Source organism: Bufo gargarizans, chromosome 10 (assembly GCF_014858855.1).
Source record: "Bufo gargarizans isolate SCDJY-AF-19 chromosome 10, ASM1485885v1, whole genome shotgun sequence".
In the NCBI taxonomy this organism is placed as follows: domain Eukaryota; kingdom Metazoa; phylum Chordata; class Amphibia; order Anura; family Bufonidae; genus Bufo; species Bufo gargarizans.
The window spans coordinates 10,149,159-10,168,586 of NC_058089.1; the positions used below are offsets into that span (position 1 = coordinate 10,149,159).

At 41.0% G+C, this 19,428-nt stretch overlaps 1 protein-coding gene across 1 annotated transcript in view; it reads right to left on the minus strand.

The window, feature by feature from the left end:
* Positions 1 to 15,292, minus strand: part of SLC17A6 (solute carrier family 17 member 6) — a 31,704-nt gene extending 16,412 nt beyond the window's left edge. The window contains exons 1-5 of the mRNA XM_044271157.1: positions 14,686 to 15,292; positions 13,042 to 13,476; positions 12,749 to 12,947; positions 11,075 to 11,327; positions 10,529 to 10,647 (exon numbers count right to left, since the gene is read on the minus strand). Of these exons, the coding sequence (XP_044127092.1) occupies positions 10,529 to 10,647; positions 11,075 to 11,327; positions 12,749 to 12,834 (458 nt within the window). The 5' untranslated portion in view covers positions 12,835 to 12,947; positions 13,042 to 13,476; positions 14,686 to 15,292. The remainder of the gene's footprint in view (positions 1 to 10,528; positions 10,648 to 11,074; positions 11,328 to 12,748; positions 12,948 to 13,041; positions 13,477 to 14,685) is intronic.
* Between the last annotated feature and the right edge of the window lie 4,136 nt (positions 15,293 to 19,428).

Here is a 19,428-nt window from a genome sequence, read left to right on the forward strand (position 1 = left end):
CACTGGGGGGAAGCTGGTGACACTGAGGGGACAGCTGGTGGCACTGAGGGGGCAGCTGATGGCAGTGGGGAGAAGCTGGTGGCACTGAGGGGACAGCTGATAGCAGTGGGGGGAAGCTGGTGGCACTGAGGGGACAGCTGATGGCAGTGGGGGGAAGCTGGTGGCACTGAGGGGGCAGCTGATGGCAGTGGGGGGAAGCTGGTGGCACTGGGTGGGAAGCTAGTGGCAGTGGGGGGAAGCTGGTGGCACTGAGGGGACAGCTGGTGGCACTGAGGGGGCAGCTGATGGCAGTGGGGAGAAGCTGGTGGCACTGAGGGGGCTGGTGAGTTTTCATAAAGAAAAACAATCTTTTAATTAGTTTTTTGTTATTAGAGTACTTGATTAATCGTTGGATTAATCGATAGAATACTCGATTACAAAAATAGACGATAGCTGCAGCCCTAGACCTAACCTCTTCCCTTCAGCCAGAGGTGTTACTTGACCTGCATGCACTTCCTATAATACCAGTGTCTTCTTACACGGCACAAGGGTCTTTGGGCCCCTCAGGCTCCTGGGCCCGGTAGCGACTGTCACCTCTGCACCCCCTATAGCTACGCCCCTGTTTGTAGGAAAAGATTGAATAGAACTTGCATTTCATTTATATAACTCTGTGGTCTTTCTATACCTAGGAGTCCAGTGGGTGGTCCTATATGACATCGCTATTCATCACTTAGTAGGACAGCCCACTGGACTCCTAAGCCCAGACCATGCAGATTTTATTCAGGATAGTCAGTCTCCCGCCCCGGAGGACCCGGCATGTCTGTACTTTACGCGGATGTCCCATTAATTTCAATGGGTACCATGTAATGCATCATTTCTCCTGTGGTGGCGCTGCAGGAGAGGTGAAGTCAGGGACTCTCAGCACTGGAGACATATGAGGGATCAATGAGGTGAGAAATTTTTATGGCAGCCCCCTTGAGGAGCACCACAGCCAAATTCGTCCACAATGGTTGATGACACAGAACAATAGATCACATTACACAGCAAATGTGGAGAGAACAAGGGTAGACGTCATATTAGATTTAGATTTCTCCTCAGGTTAGGTCCTTGCTTGGTTGGGGTTCTTTTTGCCTAACATTACCCTTCACTTATGAGTGGGCGAAGGGAACCGACAACCGTACACAAAATGGCATTAAGAGTAGTTGTCAGACTGTAGAAGGACAGGTGTGCCTCTAATAATCCAGTATTTCCAATGATTACTCTGCCGGCACCATCACTGGGAATAGTGAGAGACGCTGCTGTATGTATTGCCGGTGATTATATCATCCAGCCACCACCTGTGCACCAGTCCGCCCCATGGGGACCACAAGAGTGAGTGACTGTGACATCATATCCCCAGGGGCCACCGACAAATATACACATATGGGATGGGACAAATATAACGTATAACCTATTCACCTGACTCTACATGTGTAGCTTGTGGATCACGGATCATGTAAGATTACCCATGGCGGCCCATCTGGCCCCCGGATTGTAACCTTAGTTTGTGAAATGCCAGCATTATTTGGCCTGACTTCAGATATTGATGGCCTTAAGAAGGGGCTGGTTTGGCCTGAAACACGTAGCAATTTCATCAATAGAATAAGCCTTCTCTCTACCATCTGTGGATGACCTCTCCTGACCATCAAGTTTCACGACTAAAGCTGATTTTTGTTCTTTCCATCTCTTATATTGTCTTCCAAGTGGAACCACAAGATGTCCCAATCATCGACAGATGCTACATAGCCAGGAGTACTGTACGTAGAACATCTCTTCGAAACCAGATGTCCTTCCTTACCCTTCTTGTTGGCTCTAGATGAGTGGCATGAGCAGTGGCGGATTACAATAGGGGCGCTCGGGTCGGCAGGTGGCCCAACGCCGACTGAACTCCCACATACTGTGGTGGGGCACGGGAGCGCATAGTTCCCTCCCCCGCCGCCAATCACCGCCATAGGCTTCAGGCCTAGTAGGCCTGAGGCCTATGCGGTAGTGAAATCCCAGCGCAGGTGGGCGTGATGACGTAATCGCGCGCCTGTGCCGTGACGCAGCACTGTGACGTGTGTGCACGCCTGTCTCTTCCTGCCTTCCTCTGCGAGCAAGCTCCTGGCCCTGGACATAGGCGAGTATATAGCTTTTCATTTTTTTTTATTTTTTTCATTTTTATTTCATGTGCCTACTTTGGGGGACATGTGGGTACACACAGGAGGACATATTAGTGAAGAGGCATCGAGTACATCGGGGGGAAATTATTATGCAAAGATTACTATGTGGGGGCTGTGTGGCGCCAAATTATTATGTGAGGGACTACTATGTGGGGGCAAATTACTATGTTGGAGCAGATTACTGTGTGGGGGAAGTGTGGGGGAATTTACTATATGGGGCAGTGTGGGGGAAATGACTATATTGGGGTGTTGCTAATGGGGATGCACTATAGGGGCAATTCTATTATTTTTGGGAACACTATACAGGGATTATTACCTGGAGCACAATATAAGGTGTTTTTATTACTGGGGGCACTCTAGAGGACATTATAGCTGCTGTGGACACTATAGGGACATTTGGGGTAATTTATCAAACTGGTGTAATGTAGAACTGGCTGTATACTGGGGTCACTATTTTTTCAGCAGTATAGTACCTGGGGCATTGGGGGGCACAGCGGGCACAGTATTGGGAGTGATAGCAGGATGACACTGTGGGTACACCAGGACGGGGAGGTTGATGGAAAAATTGAGAACTCTAATGTCTGTGTTACAAACTGTAGAGATGAGATGCGGCTGAAAGAATTAGTCATGGTGGTCTGGGTCAGACGCAGGAGAAGAGGAAAGAGAAGGTCTACATGACATGAGATGTCACTGGATGTAAGAGGTATGTGGTGCTGTATTCTCCTCCATGTGTTTTTTTATTGTAATTATATGTATTTTAAATTTGGCGAACACATTTTTCCGTTTAGGACCCAATTTGGGGTATTTTTTTTAGTCTGAAAATGTCATATGGCCTAGGAAGAGACTGTGGCGCTCACAAAACACAGCAGCCCAGAGGCGTAGCTATAGGGGAAGCGACTGCTTTGGGGCCTGAACTCAGAAGGGGCCCACCCAGGGGGAGCACCAAAAGATTTTATTGTCAAAGTCCCCTCAGTAGTATTATACAATTACATTATATACAGTGACATTTTATACAGTATATACTGTATGTATAGAAAACTGAGAGAGCGGCTGATGGGCCTTGTCTGAGACAGAAATCTTGACTAGCCATAGGAGTAGAGGCTGCACTGAAGAAGATTGCAAAAAAGTTGGTGTGGGGCCCAGTTATTTCTAGTTACGCCACTGCCACAGCCTCTTCATACAAAAATAAAATAAAATAATATGAAGGAAGGTGCAAAAGTTGGGTAGACAGCCCCGGGCCCATCATGCACTTAATCCGCCCCTGGGCAAGAGGTAACGAACTTTAAAAAGTTTTCAAAGAGCAAAGGTAAGCAAGGACTCATCTATTTGATTGTCAATTATCCAAAATTCTGTTGGCTAAAACAGAGTTGTCATCTCCCAACCTTCTAGGGAGACTTCCGTCAGATTTTGTAACGTGGCCCAACCACTGAGCCAAAGGTGCATAATTGACGTAACACAGCAGGTGTGAACCCATTGTGCCAAAGAACGAATTTGGTTTAGGGCTACTCCTGAGGGCATTATCAAAATGGTTTGCTGGTTTTCACCCTTTCACTCCCATATGGGGATCAGAACTTTGCTTTGGGGTATTCAGAGACTGCTAACCGAGGCGGTTTAAGAGACACTAGAGTGAGGCAATAAGGGGACAGACAAAGGTGTTGTTGGTAATAGGTAAGTGCAGGCGACAGAAGGTAGAGGTCAGGCATGTGAGGTCAGAATAATACAAAAGTCCACCTTTGCAGGACTAGACAAGCTAGGAACCTGTAGCTCAGGCACCCTCCTGTAGGGGAAGGTACCCTATAAACTGCCGAGAAAACTGCCACTGGTGGCCTAAGTGCTCTGGCCCTTTAAAACCAGAAAAAGTGCACACATACGCTAAATGAGTGAGCGCCAGGAAGCAGGCAGGGAAGACTACGAGTGGCCTGATGCTTGGAATAACGAGGAGGGGAAGTACTCAGACAGCCACGCCAGGAGAGGAGATGCCAGTAAGCAAACACCTTCAACATCGCAAGTGAGATTGAGGACTGGCATTGAGTGTTCAGACCAGTAAGAGTTTCAGTCCATCCACAGCCACCTTCTTCTACAACAACCTCAACAGGGGCAATGTCATGCTGAAACTGTAAAAGAGCATCCCCAAATCATTGGCACCAACTTGGATGAGCTCAAAGTTCTCATTTATATGTCCCTTCACTGGAAAGAACTAAGGGGCGAACACTATGAAGACCAGCCCAAGACCATGGCTGCTCCTCTAAGAACTTTAGCTCCTTTGAAGCTAAGTTCATCCAGATGTTTAACACACCAAGCTCCAATGTTGGTGGCTTTACATCATAGACATTCAGTTTAGTTGCTTGGTCAAGGAACCCTATGTCGGCATTGATTCCAGATTGGATTCCTTTTGGTAATGACTGTTGTAACTGAAGAAGGATGATGTTTAGGTGCATTGTCCTTGAGTAAGGATGTTCTCTTCGTGGTGTATTGCTTTGCATGAGTTAGCCATAAGTGTTGCTGAATTGGCCAAAATTAGGACTAATGTCCATTGATTTTATCGTAAGTATTTGAGAGACAATGAGGACCCTTGACCTGGTTTGCGTACTTTGGTAAAAATATCAATGAATACATTAATGTACATCATTTTAATACAGGATGCAACAAGGACTTTGCGGGAGAATGGGATTCTGGTATTTTTTGGGTTGTACTTACAGAGATGCTGGCCTGATGGAAATTACCAATAGGCTGTTAGGTGCACTACACGTAACCTTGCGACTGCAGCTAAGGTGACCTCTCCAGCAGCCTGGTATTCAGCACATGTCATGGAACGCGTCCATAGCTCCTTCATACATAATTGGACAGCATTGGGGTATGATATTAGAGAAATGACCCAAGAGAGGAAGAAAGCCTCCCCGGGAATTTAGAAGTTAATTAGTTCATAAAATGACAGTGTAATAAATATTATTATAATTGATTATTACGGATTTGATTTATATAAAAGCTATTACTAAGAATTTCATTTCTTACCGTGTATATTTTTCATTAATTATATATTAAATCGTTAGGAAAAACAATACAAACTGATTACAAATAAGATTATGTATACAATCAAATATTTTGTTTCTTTTATTATTTTTATTTTTATATTTATTTTGCTATTTCCATTCATTTTTATACTACATTTTAAAAATAATTGATCCAATGAGCAGCTCACGTTGGGACCGGGCACATTAGCATATGTAAACTTTGTTTTAGGCACTCTGGAGCGTTGGCTATTTTTGATTTACAAAGAAATGAAGATGTGTGAGGAAATCACAATCAGACAAGACGCCTTCTACAAAGCCAGAACATTAATATTCCATGGTAAATTCCCAACTTTCAATAAATTTTTTATTTTAATAAAAAACAGCTTTTCTTCATTATTGGCGCACATCTGAGACTCGCCTATATTGAACTGAATCCCCTGTGATTCATTAAATCAGGAAAACGTCTATATTACCAGAGGAGGACAAAGGCCCCTGCATGGAGCATATGGTAAGTAGCAAGTGCTGAATGAGGATTAGAGCTGTCGTGTGGCCGACATGGGAAGCCCCTTCTCCTCCTTTTAAAATAGAGCCTTGGTCTCTTCACGGTCAGTGCAGCTTAAGAGGAAAGCCTTTCAAAAAAGCATGTTCATTGATCGACCCCTCTATTAGGACTCTAAAGCAGTGAGATGCATTAAACACAATGTAACATTTCATAGCTGATCACTTTACCTTCCTTGTGTTATCAGATACTAAAAATATACTTACAAAATTATATATAAGGTTTTTTAAATATATTTTCCCTATTTTTCTCTCTATTTTTACTTTTTATCTTCTTCAAGATATATTACAGATTTTGGTTACTGTATATTACCGCTGTCCCCTTGTTTAATAAAAAAAAGTATTATTTATATGGTATTTATATTCTCATAGTAGTGCTTTTGCTAGTGCTAGCATTATTACTATATGTTCCTGTTTAGACATCATAACGGTAAGGTACGGCAGGGTCTACAAAACAGGGGAGGATGGCAGGGAGATGATCTAGGATGTTCAGTTTTATTTTGGGGTTTTTAACCTCACACCCCTGAAATAAGATTTTGGATAGCTGAAGGATCTAACTGAAAATGTGACGGATTATACACTGGGATGTCTTAAAAAGACAAGGAATATTACTATGTTCTCAGGCTGGAGCAAAGATTTCATATTCCATTTACACTTTATTAACAGCGACTGCCCCGCTATTAGGACCTTTTGGGGCTGCTTATTTCAGACAATGGCGGTAAACAGTAGGAATAGCCCCCCCTTGACTATTCAAGTAGCTGTGCTTGGACTCTTTCCCCCCGAGTACAAAAACAAAACCACCAAAAACGAACAGGCGTACTGGTTGAAGGGATTTCTATTGGCTAAGGTGATAATCATGAGACAGTGGGTGAAAGATAGATCTCCAACAATAAATGAATGGCAAAGTCTAATGACGAGAATAACACATTTTGAGGGCATGAAACGACGCGGACTGAGCGATGTCATAGGAATGGGCGTATAGAGAGGGGAAACAGCTAGTAGCAATATCTGGATTAGAACTGATGACTACCTATCGGTGGAGACTATGACAAAATTACAACTTAACAAATTATTATACAGCCTCCCAAGATAAACTCTATCAACACAGTCCACATTAAGCGGGTTTGATATTGAAAAGGATTGAAGAAAATATCTATGAGGGGGGCAAGAGCACTCCGCCGCCCCTCGTGGCGGCCGCACCAAGCCAGGTGGGATGGGTGGGGGGGTGACGAGGGGGGGGGGGATGGGTTTTGTTTGGGGTTTGATATCTATGCCAGAGAATCGATATCAAAGTTGGGCTATCCTGATTATAGACATCTTGCTATATATGTTTGCTTTATGGTACGTAAGTGATACATTCTACATGTAATTGTTATATGTGCTCATTCTCTGTGATCTGATGTCTTTTTTTTATACTGCTTATAAACAAAAAAAATAAATAAATATTCCATTTACACTGGATCACCTGTTCTCAATATTGACTCCTAGCTGAGTAATGTAGGAACTGCAAAGAGGAATGGGGGAAGGGAAAAGAAAATGGTTTGGAGCACATTCCCGATTTAGGCCTCATGCACACGATTTATGGATACGAACTATCCATGTGCTTTCCGCATCTGTATTTCCGTTCCTCAAAAAGATAGAACATGTCCTACACTTGGCCGAAAAATATGCACTACCGACCCATTGAAGTCAATGGGTCAACAAAAAGACGGATGCCACAAGGACAAGACACAGATTACCATATTTTGTGGATTTGTGTGTTGCAGGCGGAAAAATACATACACTTATGTGCATAAGGCCTAACAAAGTAACCATCATTTCATAAACATTGAATTGTGGACTTGACATGCAAATGGGAATATATTATTGCCCCCCAATGGGCAAGACTATAAATTCCATAATACTGCTCCTATGTACAAGAATATAACGACTATAATACTGCTCCTATGTACAAGAATATAACTACTATAATACTGCCCTCTATGTACAAGAATATAACTACTATAATACTGCCTCCTATGTACAAGAATATAACTACTATAATACTGCTCCTATGTACAAGAATATAACTACTATAATACTGATCCTATGTACAAGAATATAACTACTATAATACTGCTCCTATGTACAGGAATATAACTACTATAATACTGCCTCCTATGTACAAGAATATAACTACTATAATACTGCTCCTATGTACAAGAATATAACTACTATAATACTGCTCCTATGTACAAGAATATAACTACTATAATACTGCTCCTATGTACAAGAATATAACTACTATAATACTGCCTCCTATGTACAAGAATATAACTACTATAATACTGCCTCCTATGTACAAGAATATAACTACTATAATACTGCCTCCTATGTACAAGAATATAACTACTATAATACTGCTCCTATGTACAGGAATATAACTACTATAATACTGCCTCCTATGTACAAGAATATAACTACTATAATACTGCCTCCTATGTACAAGAATATAACTACTATAATACTGCCTCCTATGTACAAGAATATAACTACTATAATACTGCCCCCTATGTACAAGAATATAACTACTATAATACTGCCTCCTATGTACAAGAATATAACTACTATAATACTGATCCTATGTACAAGAATATAACTACTATAATACTGCTCCTATGTACAAGAATATAACTACTATAATACTGCCCCTTTGTACAAGAATATAACTACTATAATACTGCTCCTATGTACAAGAATATAACTACTATAATACTGCTCCTATGTACTAGAATATAACTACTATAATACTGCTCCTATGTACAAGAATATAACTACTATAATACTGCCTCCTATGTACAAGAATATACAATAACTACTTCAAACTTTTACCATCCCCGATTACCCTCTTTGGTTGTCTGTAATACGGTGCTCTTATCAGGACATATTGTGCAATGAATCTTGTGATGTAGCACAGTAGCAGGTGTGAGATTACTACATCTGTGTCCCATGTAATCTAATTAGTTTGAGCTGCTTAATTCTGTGTCACGCTCATTTGTAATACTACAACATTTACTGGTGACCATTGTTCCAAATGATTGGTTTTCATGGCCCTGATATGTATTACTCTGAGCAGACAGTGGAATAGCATTTTTGAATAATGTAGATAGATAGATAGTAGATAGATTTTCTGAAGAAATGTGAGTACATATAGTGATGGTTTGGACCATTGTTTCCTTGTTATATATTGACCAGTAGATTACAGATTACAGTGTGGCCTGCAGGGGGCAGTCACAATAATTTTCTTGATTCACAGAAAAAAAATGACTTTAAAAAAAATCTTATTAATTTTTCTATATGTTACCTATAAGAGTATAAGCTGTGATACATTGTTGCATTTCTACTTTGACGCTTTCTTAGATTTCTCTCCTGGAAACTCTTCTGCACCAGAAGAAAATCAGAATCCTGAAGGTCATTTTAAGGACAATATTTCAATCCAGCCCCAAAATTTTTTTTCCAACCTCTCTGCCATCTGTCAGCCGTTACAATATTTTATCACATCTCATTCAAATATCTGCTCATTAGTATATTCAGCGCAAACAAGCGGCGCGGCGTTTACAGGCAGAAATCTGTTCACGAGAGACACCACACTCATCTGGTCTGAGAGCATACCAGTCAGGCGGCGTACATAGAAGGGGAAGGATTTGGGGCAATTTTCTTAAACATGTTTATAGAAATTCCTTCCAATCCAATACATTACACTACATTCACTATAGATTAATAACTGCTGTAATGAAAATTCTGTACAAAAATTTGACACATTGATATTGAAGGGTTGGAATGTTGTACTCATTATATTATAAAATTATTTTTTGCAACATTGTATCAAAGCTGACACTCACATGGGCATTGATTGGTTGAGCTCTGATTTATCTACCTGTACTGAAGCATCACATGCCATAAAGCAATGGCCTCTTCCTTTCCATTCATGCATTATTTATGCTATGCCAAACAGCTCACAGCAACATATTAGTTAACCCCGTCAACACAGGGACTGTGCAAGAGTACACTCAACCCTTTAGATATAGTCACTGGCCGCTTTAACATAATTACATTGAAAAAATAAATAAAAAAAGAGAATGATTTATTGCTTCCCCTTAGATAACCTTGTTTCCGGTGATACATTGCGTATTATGTCTAGTATCTGATTGACAGTTCCTGTCCTACAAATTGTCAGCACCACAAATCTCTTCCTCTTCCTGATTTGCGCCGAACATAAAGCCCCCCTGCGTAATTACAAAGGGATCAGAGAGCAGAATGCATCCTCAATCCTCAGTAGATCTCATTAACAGGTGGAATCACACCCTCGGTCCCTGAAATATTGCCAAACGCCATAGAAACTGAGGTCTGGGCACCATCTGTAGGCCGTCTCTGCGGGGTAGGGGGGGGGGGTTCATTTGTCTTAGAGTATATTTAATTAAAAATAAATTTAAACAAGGGCAGGATTTCTTTATAAAATATTTCTATTGAAATGAATGCATGTTTAGAAATACATCATTGCTGTTACAGGAATTATATACCATAAAAATCTTTTTATTTTAAATATTTTGCATTTTTGTTTAGATGTTTCAAAATATCTAAAATGTAGATTTTTTTTCCGCCTTTAGCAATATTTTGCATGAATCTCATGTGCAACCAAAGCTACAATATCATTTCAAGTAACAAAATACACTTAAGACTTTTTTTCACATTGGGCAATGAGATAAAGATAGTTCCATGTAATTACTGAGCGGTCTGTACCTGTTAGCAGCCAGTCTTGAAGCAATGTATCCTCCAGGGATTTGTGTTACTATGTAACCCCAAAAGAATGAGCCATGGATCATTCCAACAATCTCAGGATTCCAATTAAATTTTGCTTCCTGTTTAAGGAAAGAGAGAGAAATTAAATCTTGTATATTCTATAAATTAGCTATAATTTAAAATTCTTTAAAGTGTTAGAAATTGGGGAGAAGATAAGATGGCAAATTTTCTTGTTTCATTTTATAATTTCAGAAAATCTCAATCTGAATTTGTATTTTTTATGCATTTTGCCCAGTTTTAAATAGTAGAAAATGTTGAAACAGATTTTTTTCTTACGACCGTAATATACATAGTGCATACAGTAATAATTAGATCTTGGTGCACAGATTTATTACATACATGTTGCATACAGGTATAGTGATGTGAATGAAAATGGAGAGTAGAGTTAACTCCCTGCAGATTGTGTTGATTGTAAGAGGTTAATAGGAGGGAGGTGGGGCTGTGGGGGGGGGGGGGGGCAGTGCTGGAAGTTTAGGGCTTGCTCACCTCTTTGATAATTTTTCCATTTAGATGAATGGTGCTGTTATTTACCATATCCACTATGGCCACTCCCAGATTGCAACGAATCCCAAAAGAAATGCAGAACCCCAGCCCACTCATGATGGCAATGATGTATCTCCGGGGTAGCCCAAAACAGGTGCAGTCACATATAGGAGGTTTTTTCTCTGACACTTGCTGCGGTTTTCCATCTTCAGTCAATTCAATGTTTTCATTGTTTTTAGGTTTTTTCTCTAAAACCCTTAAAAATAAGAAAAAAGCTTTAAATATTTTTACAATTGAAAAAAAAAATTGTCACATCATTTTACATTATGGATTAAGTAGTAAAGTAACAATTCTTAGCTTAGAAACTAAAAAGAAACATTAACAGAATCTGTTTTCTAATTAGCTGAGCAAAAGCTGCAAAACCCCAGAAAAATCATCCCCTTAAATTATTAAACTTACTGTCATTAGGAAAAATGAATATTTCATGTACAGATAAAATTGGTTTTTTTGCAAAAATCCCAAAAACAAATATTTTAAAAAATGTAAAACTGCAAAAAAACAAACAAACAAAACAATTGATAATTGTGTAAGTGCCTTGTGACAAAAATGCATACAGTGAATTCCACATTGATAGGTGTTATATTTCTAGCGCTTTAACTACCTGAAATGTAAGAAAATTTACACAAATTTTACGTTTAGTTCACATTTTTCAAATTTGTTCTCATTTTGTACATTTATCAGAGAAAAAGTAGAAAGAAAATGCAGCAAATATATTCGATGATAGATAACTAAACAGAACTAAAAAAATTAAAGCAAAATGTATAACTTTCTTGAAAATATGAATACTGTATTGTCTTTACGAGAATATTTCTCAGAGAAATGTATTTTTCGGAACTATTGTTAATGAAATCGAAGGGAAAAAAAACATTCAAATAGGTAATCTTGCCAATAAAATGGTCCTTTTCTAATGAGAAATCAAAATAATAATAATAGAATTTATGCTAATATGAGAATAAGTCCAATGAAATTTGTATATTTTTTTTGCAAAATTTTAATTCCATTTTACCTTCTAAAATAATTTTTGAGAAGAGAAAGAACATTTTATATATATATATATATATATATATATATATACACACACATATACACACACACACACACACACACACACACACATATATATATTGTGGTAAAACCATAGTAATAAAATTATAGCTAAATTTAAAAAAAGAACATATATTGTAAAAAAAATAAAAAAAATCTAATAATAAAAAATTAGAAAAAAAAATTGAGGATGGAAGGAAATGTCTGGTTTGTGCCCCTGCTGTCGGTCGAGCTGCGTACTTATGAAATATTTATTTATTCAGCTTAAGCTTCTGCAGATTCCACCTGGGAATCCAGTAATGGCATCTTCCCCCTTACATGTTTCTGGTTTTTGCAATAGTTAAACTTTAAAATTGAAATTAAATTTGAAGCCATGGGAAAACTGACGAGCAGGCAACATGGCGGCAACCGAGCACGTACACAGCTTATCAATATTCATCGTATCAATGGGAGATATTTTGACTCACTGATTGACCTTCCATCCCATCGCCCTTAAACATATATAAAAAAAAAACTGAACATAAAACGTTTACAAAGTAACAAAAATTGCATTTTTCATTGAAATTCTGGTACCTGTGTAGATGACCCAGGGATTTGCCTGCAAAATTCTTCAGCCCTTCTTTCCCAGGTACTAGGACCCTTTGTTTTATAGTATCCATTATTGCTTCAGGTGTGTTGCTTGTCCTCTAGTTAAATGGTAGAATGCAAAGAATGGCGACTTCTCATAGTGCTAGAGTAGATCCCAGGATACAAAAAGATTCCAAACCTAATCCTACAAAAACAAAAAAAAATAAAAAGTGATGGCTTCGCCTACAGATAAAGAAGGAGGATTACAAAGTCTTCCTGGCTGGGGAGCTTCCTCTTACTGTAAGTGAAGGCAGCGTCATGGTTGGTACATAGCAGCATTTAGTCCTCTGGCGGCTTAAAAATCCATTTTACATAAGCATCGCCTCCATAAATTGCGAATTCTCAGCCGCAGCGATGGATGTTTTATAAAGAAGGTATTGCATTTCACCACAGAGCAAAACTGACTTCCAAGGTAGAAATTCCCAGCATTGCAAAAATAGCATTTATTATCATAGCATAAAGGGTAAGACTTTCAGCAGTAGAATACTGGACTGTCTGCTGGAGTCCCTCAGACCATGGGAAGCAATGCAAATCCCAGGTAACCTCCTATGTCAGCACCATGGACAGGTCCAGTCGAAAGGAAGAGCCTCTTCTCGCTTCCACTGCTAACTTTCCAAGGGAATTGGGCGGATCGCCCTGTGCAGAATTCATTCTTAGTCTCTCCAGTGTGGATGCTATGGAAACCAAAGGGAAGATGTCATCATTTCAATCCAGGTTCACACAGAATGGAAAGTCCTCACTCTTAAGCAATTAAAAATGCAAAAACTTCACTTTTTCATTCCCTTTATGAATCCTTGTCTTATTTTTTTTCATATTTTAAATAAAATAATAGGGTTTTTTTTCTATTTTTTACATTTTTCAACACAATAAATTTTTATTTTAATTATAATAAGATTTGGGTGTAATTAAAGCACCAGGTACTACATTCATATACAATTATAGGAATAAGAAGAGACATTATGTCATTTTTTTTATTATTATTGAATGGTTGCTTGTCCAAGCCAATACAAGAAAAGGGTTAAAGTTGTATTTTTCTATCTATTTCATTTTGTATTTATTTCATTAAAAATGTATTTATTTGATTTTTCCTTCACGTCATATTTTATTTATTTATATCTTTAGAGCAAACATGAGAACAGTTCTAGCAACAAAAAAATAAATAAATGTTAACATCTTGTCAGAATGAATTTGCTTTGGCCCATAGCTACAAGATTTCGTGAAGATGTAGAACTATCAAGGATATCAATTAAAGATAATTCATACTCATAGCAGATATTGCTACTACCCTTCAGTAACCAATGCTTGGAATAATAATAATAAAAAAAAAAAAAAAAAAAAAGCTAATGCTGTACAAGGCTGCCCTCTGGTGTAAAAATAAGGTATAGCATTCACTACAGAAATCTACAGAAATTAAGAGGTTAATGAGAATACCAATACCATATTAAAAGGGACCGGCTGGCAAATTTTAGCCTGGGGGGACAAGCACACAGCACTGGCCCATGTGTAGCGGCCCACCCTTAACCTGTTTAACTTTGATTACCATATAATGGGGGTATAGGTAAATGGGCTTTAAATAGGTCAAAGGCGGCACCTGGTTATGTTTTCCTGGGATCGTACACATGTGCAATCCCAGATACAGGACATGATTGAGTCTGTAGCTACAGAGGGACCCGATTTACCAACTCCTGAGACTCCATAGACTATAATGGGGTCCGCTCAGGATGCGGCTCCTTTACCGGACAGAAAAGTCTTGCATGCAGGACAGAATCTGTGACAGTGGCCGAACTCAGGTGCAAATGGATGCTACCACCCATCATCAGCTGACTACAGCTCTCATCATACACAGTCAGTGGCAGAATAATCATTTCCATTTAGTGACTTACAGGTGACATCTCCTCCTGAGTTCTTCTCCATCTGGTTCAGACCACCATGATGACATCTCCCGGCCACTATTCAGCTCTGCAGATTTTGCTGAGAAGATGTCTTCAGCTCCTCTCTTTATCATCACAATGGCACCCTGCATACTAACACAAACTGCTCTTAGTGCCACATACTGTGCCCTGAATATAACAGCAGCATCAGTGCCACACACACACAGGGCCCCCAATGGTAGTGCCACACACTCTGTGCCCTCTGTATATAGTGCCACACGCTCTGTGCCCTCTGTATATAGCGCCACACGCTCTGGGCCCTCTGTATATAGCGCCACACGCTCTGGGCCCTCTGTATATAGCGCCACACGCTCTGGGCCCTCTGTATATAGTGCCACACGCTCTGTGCCCTCTGTATATAGTGCCACACACTCTGTGCCCTCTGTATATAGTGCCACACACTCTGTGCCCTCTGTATATAGTGCCACACGCTCTGTGCCCTCTGTATATAGTGCCACACACTCTGTGCCCTCTGTATATAGCGCCACACGCTCTGGGCCCTCTGTATATAGCGCCGTATTCTTGGTGCCCCTCATTAATAGTGCCACTTATACATGCACGTTTTATGTATAGCACCTCTTATATGTGCCCCCTTATACCTCGTACCTCACATGTCAGTACTCTGCTGTATATACTATATATCTGTACACACTGCATCTATCACTGTCATGCCCTGCTCAGGTTATGTGCGGATGTCTTTAAATAAGGAGAGAAAAGAAGAAATGAATCGCACATCCACTGCTAATGCTATGATCTCATCCCTGCGTTCCTGCAGGAGACAGCACTAAATAGCGCATGTGTACCACCTCCAAGCTACATGCTAAATGAGGCATTTGTGTACATTTTGATCAAAAGGCAATAAGCCCACTCACCACGCCAAGGTTGCCTCTATGAGTGGGTCCTAACCTAAAACTGGCGCAACGCTACACGGCGACCACCAGCGCTGTGGCGCCATCCCGGCCGGCGGCGGCGGGACCCGGTGGCCAAACAGCACCCCTGCTGCTTGACCAGGCCATACCTAGCTCTGGGCCCCACCAACCAGCCAGAAAAACAGCACAGTGGCCCCCATGCAGCACCGCACCATGTGAACAGTTGTAAAAGCTCGCCTGCTCTGAAGCTCACAGGAACTCCAACTGAGAGCATGATAGGCCTAGTATTCAGTAGTAGGGGTTAAATTAGCCTATCATGCGGAGTTCCTGTGAGCTTCAGAGCAGGTGAGTTGGTTTTGTGTTTCTTGTTATTGTCTGTCTAGGCTGTTAGAGAGACGCCTGCCCTCTCCAGGTCCTGAGGGAGCAGGCTGCCTCTTTCCCCCTTTCACCATCTTAGGGATTTTAGGGAATCTTCAGCCTAGGCACGGGGACACGTTCATTCCCACCTTCAGGGTCTGAACGTGGGCATAGAAGTCTAGGGAGAGCTGGTAGGGATTTGTCAGGAGGTGACCTTTATCCCCAGCTTCTTGCCTAGACACTTGTTTGGTGGTCTTCTGTGTATCTTGTATCCTGTCCACCGTGACAATTACACCTCATACCTCACATATCAGTACTCTGCTGTATATACTATATATCTGTACACACTGCATCTATTATACCTCACATATCAGTACACTGCTGTATATACTATATATCTATACACTCCACATCTATTATACCTCGTACCTCACATGTCAGTACACTGCTGTATATACTATATATCTATAGGCACCGCATCTATTATACCCCATACCTCACGTATCAGTACACCGCTCTATATACTATATATCTGTACACACTGCATCTTTTATAGCTCCTACCTCACGTCAGTACACTGCTGTATATTATGTGTCAGACACGAGGTATAAAAGATGCAGTGGGTACGGTTACTGTATATTTGGACAGTTATATATTATGGTCACTGAGTGAGGTACGTGAAGAATTGGGGGTTGTAGTTAAGGTTATGGTCAGTATTAGTATTAGGGTTAGGATCATTATCACGGTTAGGATTAGTGTTAGGCCTCTTGCACACTAACGTATTTTTATTCCATGTGCGTTCCGTTTTTGCGGTTTCCGTTTGCATGCAGAACCATTCATTTCAATGGTTCAGCAAAAAAAAAATTGAATGTACTCCATGTGCATTCCGTTTCCGTATTTCCGTTCCGCTAAAAGATAGAACTTGTCCTATTATTGTCCGCATCACGGACAAGGATAGTACTGTTCTATTAGGGGCCAGCTGTTCCGTTCTGCAAAATACATACGGTCGTGTGCAAGAGGTCTTAGGGTGAGTATTAGGGTCTTTATTAGGGTCCATTCACACGTCCGTAGTGTATTGCAGATCCGCAATACACCGGGACGGCACCCCTATAGAAATGCCTATTCTTGTCCTCTACTGCGGACAAGACGAGGACATGTTCTATTTTTTTCGGGAGCCGCAGACCAGAAATGCGTATGCAGACAGCACAATGTGTGCTGTCCGCATCCTTTCCGTCCCCATTGAGAATAAATAGGTCCGCATCCGTTCCGCATAATTGAGGATTACAGTTATGAATCAGTATTAGGGTTAGAATAATAATAAGATTAGGATCCGTATTAGAATTACCCTGGGTTCACACCTGAGCGTTTCTGAGACGCGTGTTTTACGCGCGTATTTGTCGCGCGTTTCTATGCGCGTTTTTTGTAATAGTAAACGCGCGTTTGACGCGCGTTTGTGTGATTGACTCCAGTGTTGTCCAATGAGTCTATGGCCAAACCGCGCGACAAACGCCCCAAAAAAAGCTCAAGAACTTGTTTATGCGTCGGGCGTTTTACAGCGCGTTCAAACGCGCTGTAAAACGCTCAAGTGTGAACCAGGGCCATAGGGAAGCATTGGTTTTAACGTGTTGAGCGTTTTACAGTGCGTTTGAACGCGCTGTAAAACGCTCAGGTGTGAACTTAGGGTTAGTCTTAGGCCTCATGCACACTGCCATTGTTTGGGTCCGCATCCGAGCCGCCATTTTGGCGGCTCGGATCCGGACCCATTTACTTCAATGGGGCCGCAAAAGATGAGGATAGCACTCTGTGTGCTGTCCACATCCGTGGGTCCGTTCCGCGGCCCCACTAAAAAAATATAACATGTCCTATTCTTGTCTGCGCTTTGCGGACAAGAATAGGCATTTATATTGCTGGCACCCATTCGGTTCCACAAATTACGGAAGGCAACACGGGCGGCTTTAGTTTTTTGCAGTTCTGCGGTTTGCGGACCGCAAAAAACTGAACGGTCGTGTGCATGAGGCCTTAGGGTTAGGGGTCAATATTACAGTTAGGCCTAGCATGAGAGTTAGGGGCCAGTGGACACACATACAATTGAGTTCAGGGGCCCTGAAAGGGGTGGCACTGCTTTGTTTTGAAGAAATCATCCATGTTTTTTAAAACCTGGACAACCCTGTAAGGCCTATTTTACAAGGGCGTCCCGGATTTGCTCAAGATGCGTTGCGTGTGCATTGCGAAAAAAACGCGCGAGTAGGCACGCAATTGCAGTCAGTTGTGACTGTGATTGCGTTGTTCAGATGTTCAGTTTTTATCGCGCGGGTGCAATGCGTTTTGCACACGTGTGAGAAAAAACTGAATGTGGTACCCAGACTCGAAAACTGACTTCTTCACTGAAGTTCGGGTTTGTGTTAGGTGTTCTGTAGATTTTATAAATTTTCCCTTATAACATGGCTATAAGGGAAAATAATAGCATTCTTAATACAGAATACTTACTAAAATGTCGATTTGAAGGGTTAAAAAAAATAAAAAAATTAACTCACCTTATCCACTTGATCGTGCAGCCGGCATAGTCTTCTTTCAGTGCCATCTATATTCATTCAGCAGGACCTGCGCTGACATCACCAACATCAAAGGTCCTTTTGCAGGTCCTGAAAGAAGAAGAAAGAAGACGCTGCCGGCTGCGCAAACAAGTGGATGAGGTGAGTTAATTTTTTAACCCCTCAAGCCACATTTTAGTCAGTATTCTGTATTAAGAATGCTATTATTTTCCCTTATAAACATGTTATAAGGGGAAAGAATACAGTGATTAAACTTTTTAATGGGGTTGCTCATTCCTATAATTTCCTAGCAACCATGCGTGAAAATCGTACCGCACTTGCTTGCGGATGCTTGACCCATTCATTTATATGGGGCCTGCGTTGCGTGAAAAATGCAGAATATAGAGCATGCTGCGATTTTCACGCAACGCACAAGTGATGCGTGAAAATCACCGCTCATGTGAACAGCCCCATTAAAGTGAATGGGTGCTGATTCAGTGCGGGTGCAATGCGTTCACCTCACGCATTGCACCCGTGCGGGAAAACTCGCCGTGTGAAAGAGGCCTAAGGCTTAAATCCCCCGATTTGGTGCTGCAGTTAACAAAAGTGATAAGGAGACATCAGAGCAGTCAGACAAGGGGAAAGATAAAACCAATATATGAACCATATGGACATTTCCGACTAGCAAAGAAAATGTATCTTCCTTTCACACAGCAGACCATTCCATGATCAACATACGTATGTGAAAGTAGTAAAGCTCCTCAGTATAAGGCCTCATGCACACGACCGTTGTGTGCATCCGTGGCCGTTGTGCCGTTAGACGTTTTTTTCTGCGGCTCCATTGACTTTCAATGGGGCCGTTGAAAACTCGGCTTGTGCACCGTTTTTACACCGCGCCCGTGACCCGTGTTTCGAGGCCGTGAAAAAAATATAACCTG